Genomic DNA, 15,675 nt, shown 5'->3' with positions numbered 1-15,675 from the left:
CAAATCAAAACTACAATGAGGGGAAACAGACTTGGCCCAGTGGTTAGGGCGTCCGTCTACCACATGGGAGGTCTGTGGTTCAAACCCTGGGCCTCCTTGACCCGTGTGGAGCTGGCCCATGCGCAGTGCTGATGCACGCAAGGAGCACCATGCCACGCAGGGGTGTCCCCCGTGTTGGGGAGCCCCACGCGCAAGGAGTGCACTCCGTAAGGAGAGCCCCCCAGCGCGAAAGAAAGTGCAGCCTGCCCAGGAATGGCGCCGCCCACACTTCCCATGCCGCTGACGACAACAGAAGTGGACAAAGAAACAAGACACAGCAAACAGACACAGAGAACAGACAACGGGGGGGGGGGGGAATAAATAAATAAAAATCTTTAAAAAAAAAAAAAAACTACAATGAAGGAAGCAGTTGTGACTCAACTGATAGAGCATCTGACTACCATATAGAGGGTCCAGGGTTCGATACCCAGGGCCTCCTGACCCATGTGGTGAGCTGGCCCATGCGCAGTGCTGCCGTGCACTAGGAGTGCTATGCCACGAAGGGGTGTCCCCCGCATATCACCCTGCACACAAAGATTGCGCCCCACCAGGAGAGCTGCCCCGTGCAAAAAAAGCACAGCCCACCAGGAGTGGTGCTGCACACACAGAGATTTGACGCAGCAAGATGACACAACAAAAACAGCACTTTCCCGGTGCTGCATGACAAGAATGCAAGCAGACACAGAACACACAGTGGATGGACACAGAGGGCAGACGGGGGTGGGGCGGAGAGAGAAATAAATGAAATAAATCTTAAAAAAAAAACTAAGAGATACCATTTCACATTCATTAAAATGGCTGCTATTTAAAAAATGGAAAATAACAAGGGCTGGAGAAGATGTGGAAAAAGAGTAACGCTCATTTGTTGCTGGTGACAATGTAAAATGGTGCAGCCGCCTGGAAGACAATTTGGCGGTTCCTCACAACCCTAAATATAGAACTACCATATGACCCAGTAATCCCACTACTCAGTATATACCTAGAAGAATTGAAAGCAGGGGCTCAGACAAATATGTGCACAGTGATATCCATAGTGGCATTGTTCACACGTGCCGAAAGAGGGAAGCAACCCAAGTGTCCATCAAACAATGAATGGTTAAATACATGCCATGGAATATTATTCAGCTATAAAAAGGAATGAAGTCTTGACGCATGCAACAACATTAGTGAACCTTGAGGATATCGTGTTGTGTGAAATAAGCCAGATTCAAAAAGGACAAATATCTATAATCTCACTGATTTGAAACAATTAGAATCACAATCTAGAATACAGATTATCAGGAGAGGGGTGGGACTAGGGAATGGGCAGTGAAGGCTTAAAATGAACAGGATGCCTATTTGGGATGATGAGAAATGTTTCAGTAATAATTAGTGGTGATGGTAGCACAACACTGTGAATGTAATTAACAGCTCTGAAATATATAACAGAATGTGTTTAAAAGGAAAAATGTTAGATTGTATATGTGGGAACAGAATTTAAAAATATATATATATATATATATATATTTTTTTTTTTTTTTTTTTTAAACCACAGAAAAATCCATGGAGGACTTCTGGGAAGATACGGGACTAGAAAGACACAGGACTCTTCTCTCCCAGAAAAATAGCTAAAAGACAGCCAGAAATGACCTGGAAAAAATCTTCTAGGGTTTAGGATAACAGGGAAGGCTACATACTGCCCAGGAGAGAAAGAGGTAAAGGAAAAGAATTGCAAAGGCAAAACTGTGAGTTAAAAGCCACAGGTGCAACTGCCGGCACCCTCCCCTATTCTATAAACACTTTTGAATCCTCATACCTCAGGGTGGGCAGCTACAGACAAAGGGAATCCACAGACAAAGGGAATCCGAGGGAACAATGACCCCAGAAAAGGGGAGAGAAAGGAACACAGCCTAAGGCTGACTCAGCTTTTGACCCTTAAATCTGGTCTGCAGTGTCCCACAAGCCCCCCCAGGCCAGGTGGGGCCATACCATTGTTTGTCTTAGGAGCTGGCAAGGGAATGAAAGAGATCCGACCCTCTCAATCTCCCCCTCTACTAAATGGGACTGGTTGTTGAGGATGGAGTGGAGTGGAACTATTTCCTACCCGGGAAAAGAAAGGGGGTTGCCAACAATGGTTGGAGAATTGCCTCTGAGGAAATTTGAACTACTAGGCTCTTGGTCTCTAGGCAGGATCATCTATCTATCACATTGATCCAGTCTGTGTTGAAGCAAATACACTCCCACCAGGCACTGAACTGAGAGGGCTGTTAAAAAGCGCCATCTGCTGGCAGACCAAGGAAGGACATGTGAGGAAAATAAAAGTAAAACGAGCTTTTTCTGGCCTTTACACCTTCTCTCCCCATGGTCCTAAAAAGTAGGTCTGCAACCCACTACTGGGTCCGGGGCCCAGATTTGAGCAATCTGGGACAATTTTAAAGAACCAGAAGAGGCTGAAGCAAAAAATCAAAGAAGAGTAGTAACACACAACCTCCTGCCACTAAATCCCTATTAAAGAGAGAAACTGAGCATCTGAGTAAACACACCATCCTCATCAGATGCCTAGACATTACCAAAAAATTACAAGCCATACGAAGAAAATGGAAGAAATGGCCCAAGAAAAGAAATATATAAAAACCCCAGAAGGGACACAGAATTTGAGACAAATAATCAACAAGATGCACACAAATTTCCAAAATCAAATTAATGAGTTAAAGGACAATATGGCTAAAGAAATAAAGGACATCAAGAAGACAATGAGCAAGTATGAAGAAGCACAAGAAGAATCTGAAAACCTGAATAGAAAAGTAACAGAGCTCATGAGACTGAAAGACATAATACATGAGATCAAAAGCACATTAGAGGGAAGAGGACTTGGCCCAATGGATAGGGCGTCCACCTACCATATGGGAGGTCCACGGTTCCAACCCCCGGCCTCCTTGACCTGTGTAGGGCTGGCCCATGCGCAGTGCTGATGCGCACAAGGAGTGCCCTGCCACGCAAGGGTGTCCCCCACGTAGGGGAGCCCCACACACAAGGAGTGTGCCCCGTAAGGAGAGCCGTCCAGCACAAAAGAAAGTGCAGCCTGCCCAAGAATGGCGCCGCACAGACGGAGAGCTGACACAACAAGATAATGCAACAAAAAGAAACACAGATTCCCCGTTCCACTGATAAGGATGGCAGCGGTCACAGAAGAGCTCACAGCAAATGGACATAGAGAGCAGACAACTGGGGGGGAGGGTGGGGGGGGAATAAGTTAATAAATAAATCTTTTAAAAAAAAATGTATATTAGAGGCATACAATAGCAGACTTGAAACGATATTAGAAAGAATAAGTGATATAGAAGACAGAACAACTGAAATAGAAAAGAATAGAAAAATTGATTAGGGCCTCAGAGAGTTGAATGATAACGCAAAATGCAACAACAAACATGTCATGGGAGTTCCAGAAGGAAAAGAGAAGGGAAAAGGGTCAGAAAGAGTATTTGATGAAATTATGGCTGAAAATTTCCCATCTCTCACTAAAGAAATGAACTTACATGTCTAAGAAGCCCAGCTAACCCCAATCAGAATAAATGCAAACATACCTACCCTAAAATACATACTACTTATTAATAGAATGTCATACATAAAGATAAAGAGAAAATTCTGATAGCAGCAAGGAAGAACCAAACCATCACATATAAGGGAGACCAGGTAGTGTGGATTTCTCATTGGGAAACATGGAGGCGAGAAGACAATGGTATAATACAATTAGCATACTGAAAGAGAAAAACTGCCAACCAAGAATTCTTTATCTAGCAAAATTGTCCTTTAGAATATGAAGGTGAGTTTCAAATATTCATAAACAGAAATGAAAAGAGTTCATAAAAAAATAAAATAAATCTACCTTTGCAAGAAATATAAAGGAAGCCTTACAGCCTGGAAGAAAAAGGAGAGGGACTTGGAGGAGAGTAGGGAAGAAAGAATAGCAAAAAGGATAACCAAAAAAGTACAAAGAAAGTTGAAAATAAGATATGACATATGAAAACGAAAGAATAAAATTGTGAAAGTAAATAATGCATTTATAGTAATATCATTGCATATGAATGGATTAAACTCCCCAATCAAAAGATATATGGACTGACAGAATGGATAAAAAAACACACAAGCTATCCATATGTTGCCTACAAGAAACTCAATTTAGACCCAGGAATATAAACTGACTGAAAGTGAAAGGTTGGAAAAAGATACTCCACACAAATAGTAACAAAAAAAGAGCAGGGGTAGTTATATTAATATCAGACAAAACAGACTTTAAATGCAAAAAATGTTAAGAGATACAGAAAGCCATTGTATATTAATAAAAGGGACAATCCACCAAGAAGCAATGACAGTCATAAATATCTATGCACCTAGCCAGGGTGCCCCAAAATACTTGAAGCAAACTGGCAAAACTGAAAGGAGAAACAGAAATCTTTGCAACAATAATTGGAGACTTCAACACACCACTCACATCATTACATAGAAAAACTAGACAGAAGATCAACAAGGAAACAGAGAATTTTAACAATATGATAAACAAGCTAGATGTAACAGACATATACGGAACATTGCACTCAAATTCAGCAGGTTATACATTCTTTTCAAGTGCTCATAGGGTCATAATGCAGGTCTCACCTTCTCAGATCATAATGGAATGAAACTGGAAATCAGTAATAGACAGGAAAGAGGTAAAGTCACAAATGTGTGGAGGCTGAACAACACACTACTGTATAATCAGTTGGTCAAAGAAACTGTAAGTGAAATTAGTAAATATATTGAGACAAATGAAAATGAGACCAAAACTTATCAATCAAAACTTATGGGATACAGCAAAAAAAGAAGAGCTAAAATTAAAGATTTAATTGAACAACTAGAGAAACTAGAAAAAGAATAGCAAACCATTCCCAAAGCAAGCAGAAGGAAAGAAAGAATAAATCAGAGCAGAAATAAATGAAATTGAGAACAAAAAAAAATAGAGAAAATCAACAAAATTAAAAGCTGGTGCTTTGAGAAGAAAAAATAAAATTGACAAACCCCTCGCCAGACTAACAAAGAAAAAAGGAGAGAAGATGCAAATAAATACAAGCAGAAATGAAAGGGGTGAAGTTCCGAATGACCTCACAGAAATAAAAAGGATCATAAGAGGATATTATGAGAAACTGCATGCCAACAAACAAGAAACTTAGATGAAATGGACAAATTCCTAGAAATACACAAACAACCTACACTGAATACAAGAACTTAACAAACCAATCACATTTAAAGAGATTGAATCTGTCATCAGAAATCTCCCAACAAAAGTCCAGGGCCCAGATGGCTTCACAAGTGAATTCTACCAAGCATTTCGAGAAGAATTAACACCAACCCTGTTTAAACTCTTTCAAAAAACTGAAGAGGAGGGAAAACTACCCAGCACATTTTATGAAGCCAGCATCACTTTAATACCAAAGCCAGATAAAGACGCTACATCTCTCTAATGAACATAGATGGAAAAATGCTGTAACTAGACTCGAACAGCATATGAAAGGACTTACACATCACAACCAAGTGGGATTTATTCCTGGTATGCAAGGTTGGTTCAACATAAGAAAAGCAATTAACATAATACATCACATTAACAAATTGACAGAAAAAAACACGTGATCATCTCCATTCAGGCAGAAAAGGCATTCAACAAATCCAGCATCCTTTCTTGATAAAAACTCTTCAAAAGACAGGAATAGAAGGAAAATCCCTCAATATGATAAGAGGCATACATAAAAAACCCACAGCCAACATCGTACTCAATGGGGAAAGGTTGAAAGCTTTCAGTCTAAGATCAGGAACAAGACAAGGATGCCCACTGTCACCACTGTTATTCAACATTGCACTAGAAGTTCTAGCTACAGCAATTAGGAAAAAAAATAAAAGTATCCAAACAGGAAAAGAGGAAGTAAAACTCTCACTATTTGCAGATGATAAGATCCTATATTTAGAAAACACTGCCATGTCTATTACAAAGCTACTTGAGCTAATAAATGAATTCAGCAAAGCATAAGAATACAATATCAACAAGTAATGATCAATAATGTTTCTCTACACTAGTATTGAACAATATGAGGAGAAAGTCAGGAAAAAATCCACTTTCATTAGCAACAAAAAAACTCTACTACCTAGGAATCAATTTAATCAAAGAAGTACAGGACTTATGTAGAAAACTACAAAAACAATGCTAAAAGAAATCAAGAAAGACCTAAATAAATGGAAGACAAAATATCATGAAGATGTCAATCTTACCCAAACTAATTTATAGATTCAATGTAATAACAATCAAAATTCCAACAGCCTCATTTACAGAAACAGGAAAGGCAATTACTAAATTCATTTGGAAGAGGAAATGCACCCGAATAGCCAAAAAGAAGAGTAAGGGAAGAGGATGTGGCACAGTAGTTGGGCGCTCACCTACCCGAGACATCCCGGGTTCAGTCCTGGTGCCTCCTAAACAAGATGAGCAAGACAGCAAGCTGATGCAACAGGCTGGCACAGTGAGCAGGCACAACAAGGTGATGCAACATGATGGAACAACAAGACGACACAACAAAGAACACAATGAGAGACACAGCAAGTGAGGAGCAGAGGTAGCTCAAGCAATTAATTAGGTGCCTCCCTCCTACATGGGAGGTCCCAGGTTCAGTTCCAGGTGTCTCCTAAAAAAGAAGACAGGCACACAGAGAGTAGACAGAGAGTGCAAACAAAAGGTTGAGGGTACAGGTATAAAAAAATAAAAAAATAAATCTTTTTTTAAAAATTGACATTAAAAGAAGAATGATATGGGAGGACTTCCACTGCTTGACCTTGAAAGATATTATAAAGCTACGGTGGTCAAAACAGCATGGTATCGGCATAGACGGACACATCAATCAGAAGAATAAACTAGAGAGTCCAGAAATAAACCCTTATCTCTATGACCAACTGGTTTTCAACAAACCTACCAAAGACATGTTACAGGACAAAGCAGTCTCTTCAACAAATGATGCTGGGAAAAATGGATATCCGGGAAGCAGATGTAGCTCAAGCAATTGAGCTCCCACCTACCACATGGGAGGTTCCTCGTTTGGTTCCCAGTGTCTCCTAAAGAAAACAGCAAGCTGGAGCAATGGACAGGAATGGGAAATTGATGCAACAAGAGACACAAGAAAAACATAATGAGAAACATAATAAAGCAGGGAGCAGAGGTGGCTCAAGCAATTAGGTACCTCCCTTCCAGAACAGAGTCGCAGGTTTGGTTCCCGGAGCCTCCTAAAGAAACAAGGAAGACAAACAGACACAGCCAGTGGGTGGGGAGAAATAAATTAATTAATTAAATCTTTAAAAAAATATAAAAACAACCAGATATCCATAACCAAAAGAATTAAAGAGGATCCCTATCTCATTCACTATACAAGAATCAACTCAAAATGGATCAAAGACCAAAATATAAAAGCCAGGATCCATAAAACTACTAGAAGAAAATGTAGGGAAACATCTTAAAAAGATCTTTTGGTAGGTGGTAGTTTTTTTGACCTTACACCCAATGCACGAACAACAAAAGAAAAAATAGGAAGTACGACCTCCTCAAAATTAAACACTTTTGCACCTCAAAGGACTTTGACAAAAGGGGAAAAGGCAGCTGACTCAATGGGAGAAAATATTTGGAAATCACATATTCAATAAAAGTTAATATCCATGATATATAAAAAGATGCTACAACTCAACAATAAAAAGACAACCTGATTAAAAAATGGGCATAAGACTTGAATAAGCATTTGTCCAAAAGAAATATAAATGGCAAAAAGACACATGAAAAAATGTTCAACATCTCTAGCAATTACAGAAACACAAATCAAGCCACAATGGGATATCATTTCACAATATTAGAATGGTCACTATTAAAAAGACAGAGAACTACAAGTGTTGGAGAGGATGTGGAGAGATAGGAACACTTACTCACTATTGGTAGGAATGCAGAACGGTACAGCCACTGTGGAGGACTGTTTGGCACTTCCTAAAGAAGTTGAATATAGATTTGCCACATGACCTGGCAATACCACTACTGGGTATATACCCAGAGAAGCTGAAAACAGTAATACAAACAGACATCTGCACACCAATGCTCACAGCCAAAAGTTGAAGACAACCCAGGTGTCCATCAACTGATGAATGGATAAACAAACAGCGGTATAATCACAGGATGGAATATTATGCAGCTGTAAGAAGAAATTAAGTTGTGTGGCATATGACAACATGGATGAACCTAGAGGACATTATTTTCAGTTAAGCACTCCAGACATAAAAGGACAAATACACTATTATAAACTAAATATGCACTATATAAACTAAATATATTGTGTAATCTCATGGAGTTAATAATTGGAATATGGATCAACAGAAAATAAAACGAAGTTAGATAATCGAAAGTTGAGGGTTAATTTCTGCAGAATTGGTAAAAAGAATGTATGGAAATGAATAGAAATGGTGAAAGCCCAACCTTTCTATTCATGTGGAAATAAATAGAAAAGGTGAAAGCCCAACATAATGTTTCTAATGAGCAGTACTATTATGTAGGTATGAAAGTGGTTTTAAGGGAAAGTCTAAGGTCATGTATACTACTAAAAGGAAAGCTAGGGAACTGGATGTGGCTCAAGCAGCTGGGCTCCCGCCTGCCACATGGGAGGTCCTAGGTTCAGTTTGCAATGCCTCCTAAAGAAGATGAGCGAGACAGTGAGCTGACACAATGGGCTGGCACAACGACCTGACACAACAAGATGATACAATGAGATGACACACCCAAGAGACACAGGGAGGAAACACAAGGAGAGACACAATAAATAGGGAGCAGAGATGGCTCAAAAGATTAGGTACCTCCTCCCATATGGGAAGCCCTGGGTTTGGTTTCCAGTGCCTTCTAAAAAGAAGACAAGGGAAACGGACTTGGCCCAGTGGTTAGGGCGTCCGTCTACCACATGGGAGGTCCGCAGTTCAAACCCCGGGCCTCCTTGACCCGTGTGGAGCTGGCCCATGCGTAGTGCTGATGCGCGCAAGGAGTGCCGCGCCACGGAGGGGTGTCCACCACGGAGGGGTGTCCCCCACGTAGGGGAGCCCCACGCGCAAAGGAGTGCACCCATAAGGAGAGCCGCCCAGTGCAAAAGAAAGTGCAGCCTGCCCAGGAATGGTGCCGCCCACACTTCCCGGGCCGCTGACGACAAGAGAAGTGGACAAAGAAACAAGACGCAGCAAACAGACACAGAGAACAGACAACCAGGGGAGGGGGAGGGATTAAATAAACAAATAAATCTTTAAAAAAAAATTATTTAAAAAAATAAAAAGAAGACAAGTAGGCAGCGAGCTCAAACAACAAGGTGGGGTAGAAATAAAAATAATTAAATAAATCTTTGATTAAAAAAGGAAAGCTACAAAATGTAACATGGGACTATATAGCACAGTAATACTGCATGTGAAAAATGAATATGGATAAAATTGCATATATAAGACCATTTTTCTTTGAAAATGAACAAATGTGTTAATACTATAAGATGTTAATATCAGACCAAAAAAAAACTCACTATGCTAAATGAAAGAAACCAGACACTAAGTACTACATATGGCATGCTTACATTTATATAAAATGCAAATATAAATCAGTTTATAAAGATGAAATTAGATTAGTGGTTATGTAGGGTTGGGGAAGGACTGCTAAGGGGTATGGAGTTTTTCTTCTCAGAGTAATGGAATTGTTCTAAAATTTTTTGTAGGGATGAATGCACAACATTGTGATTATACTAAAAGCCACTAATTATACACTCTGGATCGATCATATGGGTTGTGACTACATCTCAATAAAACTGCTTAATAAATAAATAATTGTGAAGGAATAGCCAGCTGTGTATTAGAGAGACTGAGAGGTGAAGAATTTTTTTGTTTTCTGTTTATTATTATTATGGAGATAATGAAAATGCTCTAATAATGACTGAAGAGATGAATCCACAACTATGTGATTATACCAAATACCAATGATTATACACTTTTGATGAACTGTATGCTTTATTAATATGTATCAAGAAAAGTGGGGAAGTGGATTTGGCCCAATGGATAGGGCATCTGCCTACCACATGGGAGGTCCAAGGTTCAAACCCAGGGCCTCCTGACCCATGTGGTGAGCTGGCCCATAGAGTGCCCTGCCACACAGGGGTGTCCCCCCCGCTAAGGGAGCCCCACCCGCAAGGAGAGCTGTCCTGCATGAAAAAATGCAGCCTGCCCAGGAATGGCACCGCACACACGGAGAGCTGATGCAGCAAGATGACACAACAAAAAGAGACACGGATTCTGGGTGCTGCTGACAAGAATACAGGCAGACACAGAAGAACACACAGCAAATGGACACAGAGAGCAGACAATTGGGGGAGGGGAGAGAAATAAATAAAAAATAAATCTTAAAAAAAAAGTGGTTTCCTAAAAAAAATCCATGGAACTACAATGCACAGTGAACCCTAATACTTTAATAGTATAATTATAAAAATGTGGTATCATCAATTGTAACACATGTACCACACCAATGCAAGCTGTTTATATTGAGGTGGTATATGGGAATTATATATTTATGCATGATTGTTCTGTAAACCCCCAATTTCCCTAATAAAGAAAAAAATAATAATAGTGTTATCAAAAATTGAAAGGGAAAAAAAAATCATACATAATAGCAGAACTCTAACACTACAACCTGCCAATATACCAACATACACTTGGCCAATATTTTCAACTGTCTATTTCAAATGAACAATTTTTTACACACTGATTTTGTGTTTATTTAAAAATAAGCATTTCTAAGTTCTTATCATTTAAATAGCAGCAAGGAATGCACAGAATAATTAATGTGTTCCTCTCTTATTGCAAGCTAACCAATTTTTCACTTTTACACACAGTAACAAACACTATTCTGCATGTAATTTTTTACTTTGGATTATTTACTTGGGATATTGTCCCAGAAATTACCTTAGTGGGTCACAGTGTATGAAAACATTACCAAGCTTCATTCTACTTTATACCCCACCAACAACACAAGAGTATACTCATATTTCATTACAACTTTAGCAGCATTGGTTAAGCTTTTATTTTGATAATTAAATAGTTATAAAATAGTACCTAATTTTTAAGTGCTAAGCAAAACAATTAGGAAAAAATGGAACATTTTCCCCTAAGTTCTTTCACCAACAGCATTTACTCTTCTGTGATTTTTCTTAAGTCAATTACCCTTCTGAAACTTTTGCTTCCACAATTCCAAAATGAGAAGACCGGATTAACCTCACTGGTACTCAAGGAAATGAAAATTAAAGAGAGACTATTTCTCACACCTCATAGTATCAGTAAGATTATAAGGAATGGGCATTCTCATACACTGCTGGTGGCTGTATGCATTCGAAAACTAAGCTCACAGTGTATATTAAAATTATAAATAAAGATTCCTTAACCCAAAAACCCAACTTTTAGGACTATCCTATGGAACCAAAGACAGAATGTTTATAAGGACAAACTATAAAACTAAAATCACCTGAATGCCCAACAATACAGGAGTGACTAAATAAACTTATGCATATCCATACTATGGAATATTAAGTCACAGATGGAGCTAGTATGTTGACTTAGAAAGACATCCGTTACATACTGCAAAATGAGAAAGCAAGGTACTTTTTGATGATCACATTATTTATTTTTAAAGTTTAAAAGGAAAAACCCTATCTGTGTATTGTAAACATTTGCTTTTATTACTATAGAGAGGCTGTGGAAGATACAGCAAACTACTAACACAATGATTTCTTCAGATGGGAGAAGATAGGGGAATCACTCTCTTCTTCATATTCCCTTGTATTATCTCGCTTATTGAAAATGTTAAAATGTCCATTGGGAGCAGGATTCATGCATGTGTGCATGTCTATTTTAAGGAAGATTGCACTTGTGATGGTTAGGTTATTGTGTCAACTTGGCCAGGTAATTGTGCCCAGTTGTTTCGTCAAGCAAGCACTAGGCTAACTATAATACAAGGGCATTTATGGACTTTAGTCACCATTGACTTTACTGCAGTGGTAAATCATAATAGCTGGTTATAATTACATCAATCAGGAAGACTGCCGTCAGCAAGAGTGATGCCTAACCCAATTAGCTGAATGCCTTAAAAGGGGAAGTGATTCCAGCCTTTGAGAGAGAATTTCCCAGCTTGTTTTTGGACAGCCAACATCTCCCAGCAGTTGTCAAGAAGCTTCAAAGCACTTTCATTGCAGCCCCTGGTTACAGCCTGCCTGTGGAACCTGGACTTGTGCATCCCCACGGCTGCGTGAGAGACTCTTATAGAATCGCACACTATTGACAGGTATCTCTTGTAGATTCTGCTTCCCTAGAGAACCCTGACTAACACAGTACTAGATACTTCTGAAATTCTAATTAAGCCCTAACGTGTAAAATAGGAAGGAAGATTCAAAGAGGTCAATGACTCTTTAATAAATGGTTAAATTATGTTATTCAACATGAGAATGTAATATATAAGAAAAATAGTTAATACCTTTAACATATTTGGCATAAAGGAGTTTTAATAGAAAAAAATAAATATGTTAAACGCCTCATCTCCCAAAATTTCTGAATGAAACATTATATTATCCAAATCACTGAGGTATGCAAAAAATTCCACTAAGAGTGTGAGAGAATGTACATTAAACTCTTCTCCCTCTTACTTCTAGATTCATTCTAGTGAACTGGCAGCAATCAAGAAGGATTTCTATTCTCTAAGTACTAAAAGAACAGGAATCTTATTAATCTCAATTTCCTGCCCCAAAGAACACAAAGGAAAAAGCACTAAAAGTAGTCAATCTCTCTCTCTTTCTAAGGAAAATCTTCCAGTGAGGCACGGGATGGGAATGTAGGAAAGATAGGCCCATCCTCTCAATTTACCCAGGTTTAACATTTTAATTTGTGCTACATTTCTTACATTATGGCTCTATTGACTAGAATTACTCCTTAAAAAGGACATATCAGTGTTCCCAGAGAAATTATAGGATGTCAACACTCAGAAGTAACAACAATATTAATGACTGCACCAGGCAGAGCAAAAAAATAATTTTCCAAATTAATCACCAGTCACCACAGTAAGGTTTTTTAAAAATATTAAAATTGCTTTTGAGATTAGCAAATGAAAAAAATCAAACCTCAAACATTGTTCAATTATATAATTCAAAATCTTCAATTCAGGAAAGAGTCCCATTTTTAAACATACCATGCCTACAATCTTCGTCAGCTTGCCCATAGTTTTTCTGCAAAATAAAAGATACAAGATAAAATTAAATAACTCAAGGGCTGCTTGCAACAAAGATTTTATCTAAAAGCAGCCCAGCTTAGTTTCAAAGTTTAAACATTAATGTTGCAAATTTAATATGCACAGAGCAAAGCTACCTTTGTTTTACCTTTAATCTGAGAATTATAAAATAATCTACAAATAAACATACTATACTTCCCTAGTCCATTCACTCATACTCCTCTATTTCTCACTTTAACCTCAAATCACCAAAACCTCCTTCCCCATCTTCTCTCTCAGCTGACTTTACTGAGAAAACTAAAGCCATGAGAAAATATCACTACCACATCTACCTGCTTCCCAGCATCCATACACACATTCTCTGCCTTCCACCTGTCAAAAGATAAACTAGCCAGCTCCTTTCTAAAGCCAACCCTACCACTTGTGCAGATCCTGCTGTCACCTACTCAAGAATATTACTCCAACAAGGCTCCTCTATTTCTCCTACATCATTAAGTTTTCTTTGCTTTCTATTGGATCATTTCTATAAACACTGAAGCATGCTGTTATTTCTCCCATCTTAAAAAAAAAAAAAAAAAAAAAAAACCTTCTCTTAACATCACTTCTACCAGCTACCACTCCATTTTCTTTGTACCTCTATTGCAAAACTCCTCAAGAGTTGTTTAGTCATGTCTTCAATTCCTTTCCCGTGATTGTCTTTAAATAATCAATGACAGAAGAAACTTCTCTCACTGAGGTCACCAATGGCCTCCATTGTATCCAAATAGATTTATGCTCTGTATCCAAAGACACCTATTTGGATATGGTCATGGTTCAGTCTTTTCTTAATATTGACTTATCTATTAATAGCACTTGACACTACTGAACAGTCCCTCATTTGATAAACTTTGTTCATTGGCTTCCAGCTCACTCACTCTCTTAGTCTTCCATCTACCTCACAAGTTGCTCTGAAGGCTGCTTTGCTGGTTCCTCTTCTTCTCTCCAACCTCTTAACACTGTCGCACCACAACACAAAGTCCCCGGTCCTCTCCTATTCTCTATATCTACATTCATTTCCTTGGTGGTTTTACCCAGGCTCAACATCTATATCACCTATATGCCAAAGACTCTTAAGTTAATATCTTTAACTGAGACCTTCTCCCAAACTCCAGACGTGCATATTCAAATGCTAAAAAACACCTCCACTTGGACATCTCAATGAAATATCAAACCTATATGTCCAAAATTGAATTCCCATCTTTCCCCACCCACAAAACCTGTTCCCCATCCACAGCCTTCTCATCCCAGTTGAAGGAAACGCCATTCTTCCAATTGCTAAAAAAAAAAAAAACCTCAAAGTGAGTCAGTGAATTATTTATGACTATTTTCTCATTCCTTGTATTCCCCACATTCAGTTCATTAGGAAATCTTATTAGTCCTACCTTCACATTATAACTAAAACCTAACCACTTCTCACTAACTCTACAATCATTTTGGTCTGAGAGCCACTGTTACCTCTTACCTGGATTATTCCAATAGCCTCTAAACTAATGCCCTTGTATCTACCTTTATCTGTTTAAAAGATTCCTCCCTTCCACATCAGAGATCCCAGGTTTGGTTCCTGCTGCCTCCTAAAAAGACCAGCACACAACAAACAGACACAGCAAATGCAAGCAATTAGGGGTGGGGAGAAATAAATAAATCTTTAAATTAAAAAAAACAAACAAACCATAATAGCACCCTACCTCACACAGAGTAAAAACCAAAATCTTTACAATGACCTAAAGGCCCCACAATGTCTATCCCTATTACCTTTCCAACTTTACCTCCTACTACTCTTCCCTCCTGTACTCAGTCATAATGTCCTCCTAGCCATTCTCAAATGTGCCAGGTATGCTCCTAACTCGGCACCTTTGCAATGACTGTTCCTTCCGTCTGTAATGCTCTTTCTCCAGATTTCCACATGGTCCTTACCTCCTGCACATCACCTCAATGAGGCCAGCCTTGACCATCCTATTTAAAATCATAATTCATCCCTAATTCCAGTACTCCTGATCTCCCATTACCCTTTTCTACTTTTTTCATGTAGTTACTACCTTCAAACAATCTATATAATGTATTGTCTATTTCCCTACCAAAGTATCATGAAGAAGGGATCTTTTCTTTTCTCTTTCACCAATATACACCAAGTGTCTAGGGCACTAACACATAGCATGAACTCAATCAACATTTGCTGAATGAGTCAATAATCCAAAATGATACACAACAGTACCATTTTCAAAGTTTAAAACATAGTTGCTTGCCAGGAAAGATATTTAGCAATCACCAGCCATTTCATTCAT

At 38.7% G+C, this 15,675-nt stretch overlaps 1 protein-coding gene across 4 annotated transcripts in view; it reads right to left on the bottom strand.

Annotated features, from left to right (window-relative positions):
- The window catches only part of HELZ (helicase with zinc finger), a 236,830-nt gene that overhangs the window by 184,167 nt on the left and 36,988 nt on the right, over positions 1-15,675 (bottom strand). For all 4 annotated transcript variants that reach the window (XM_058284578.2, XM_058284577.2, XM_058284579.2 and 1 more), the window contains one exon: positions 13,316-13,352. In XM_058284578.2, the coding sequence (XP_058140561.1) occupies positions 13,316-13,352 (37 nt within the window). The remainder of the gene's footprint in view (positions 1-13,315; positions 13,353-15,675) is intronic.

The sequence above is a fragment of the Dasypus novemcinctus genome, chromosome 21 (genome assembly GCF_030445035.2).
Source record: "Dasypus novemcinctus isolate mDasNov1 chromosome 21, mDasNov1.1.hap2, whole genome shotgun sequence".
Classification (NCBI taxonomy): Eukaryota; Metazoa; Chordata; class Mammalia; order Cingulata; family Dasypodidae; genus Dasypus; species Dasypus novemcinctus.
The sequence above is the reverse complement of the archived record's forward strand: the minus strand, read 5'-3'. Positions and strand labels throughout refer to the sequence as shown.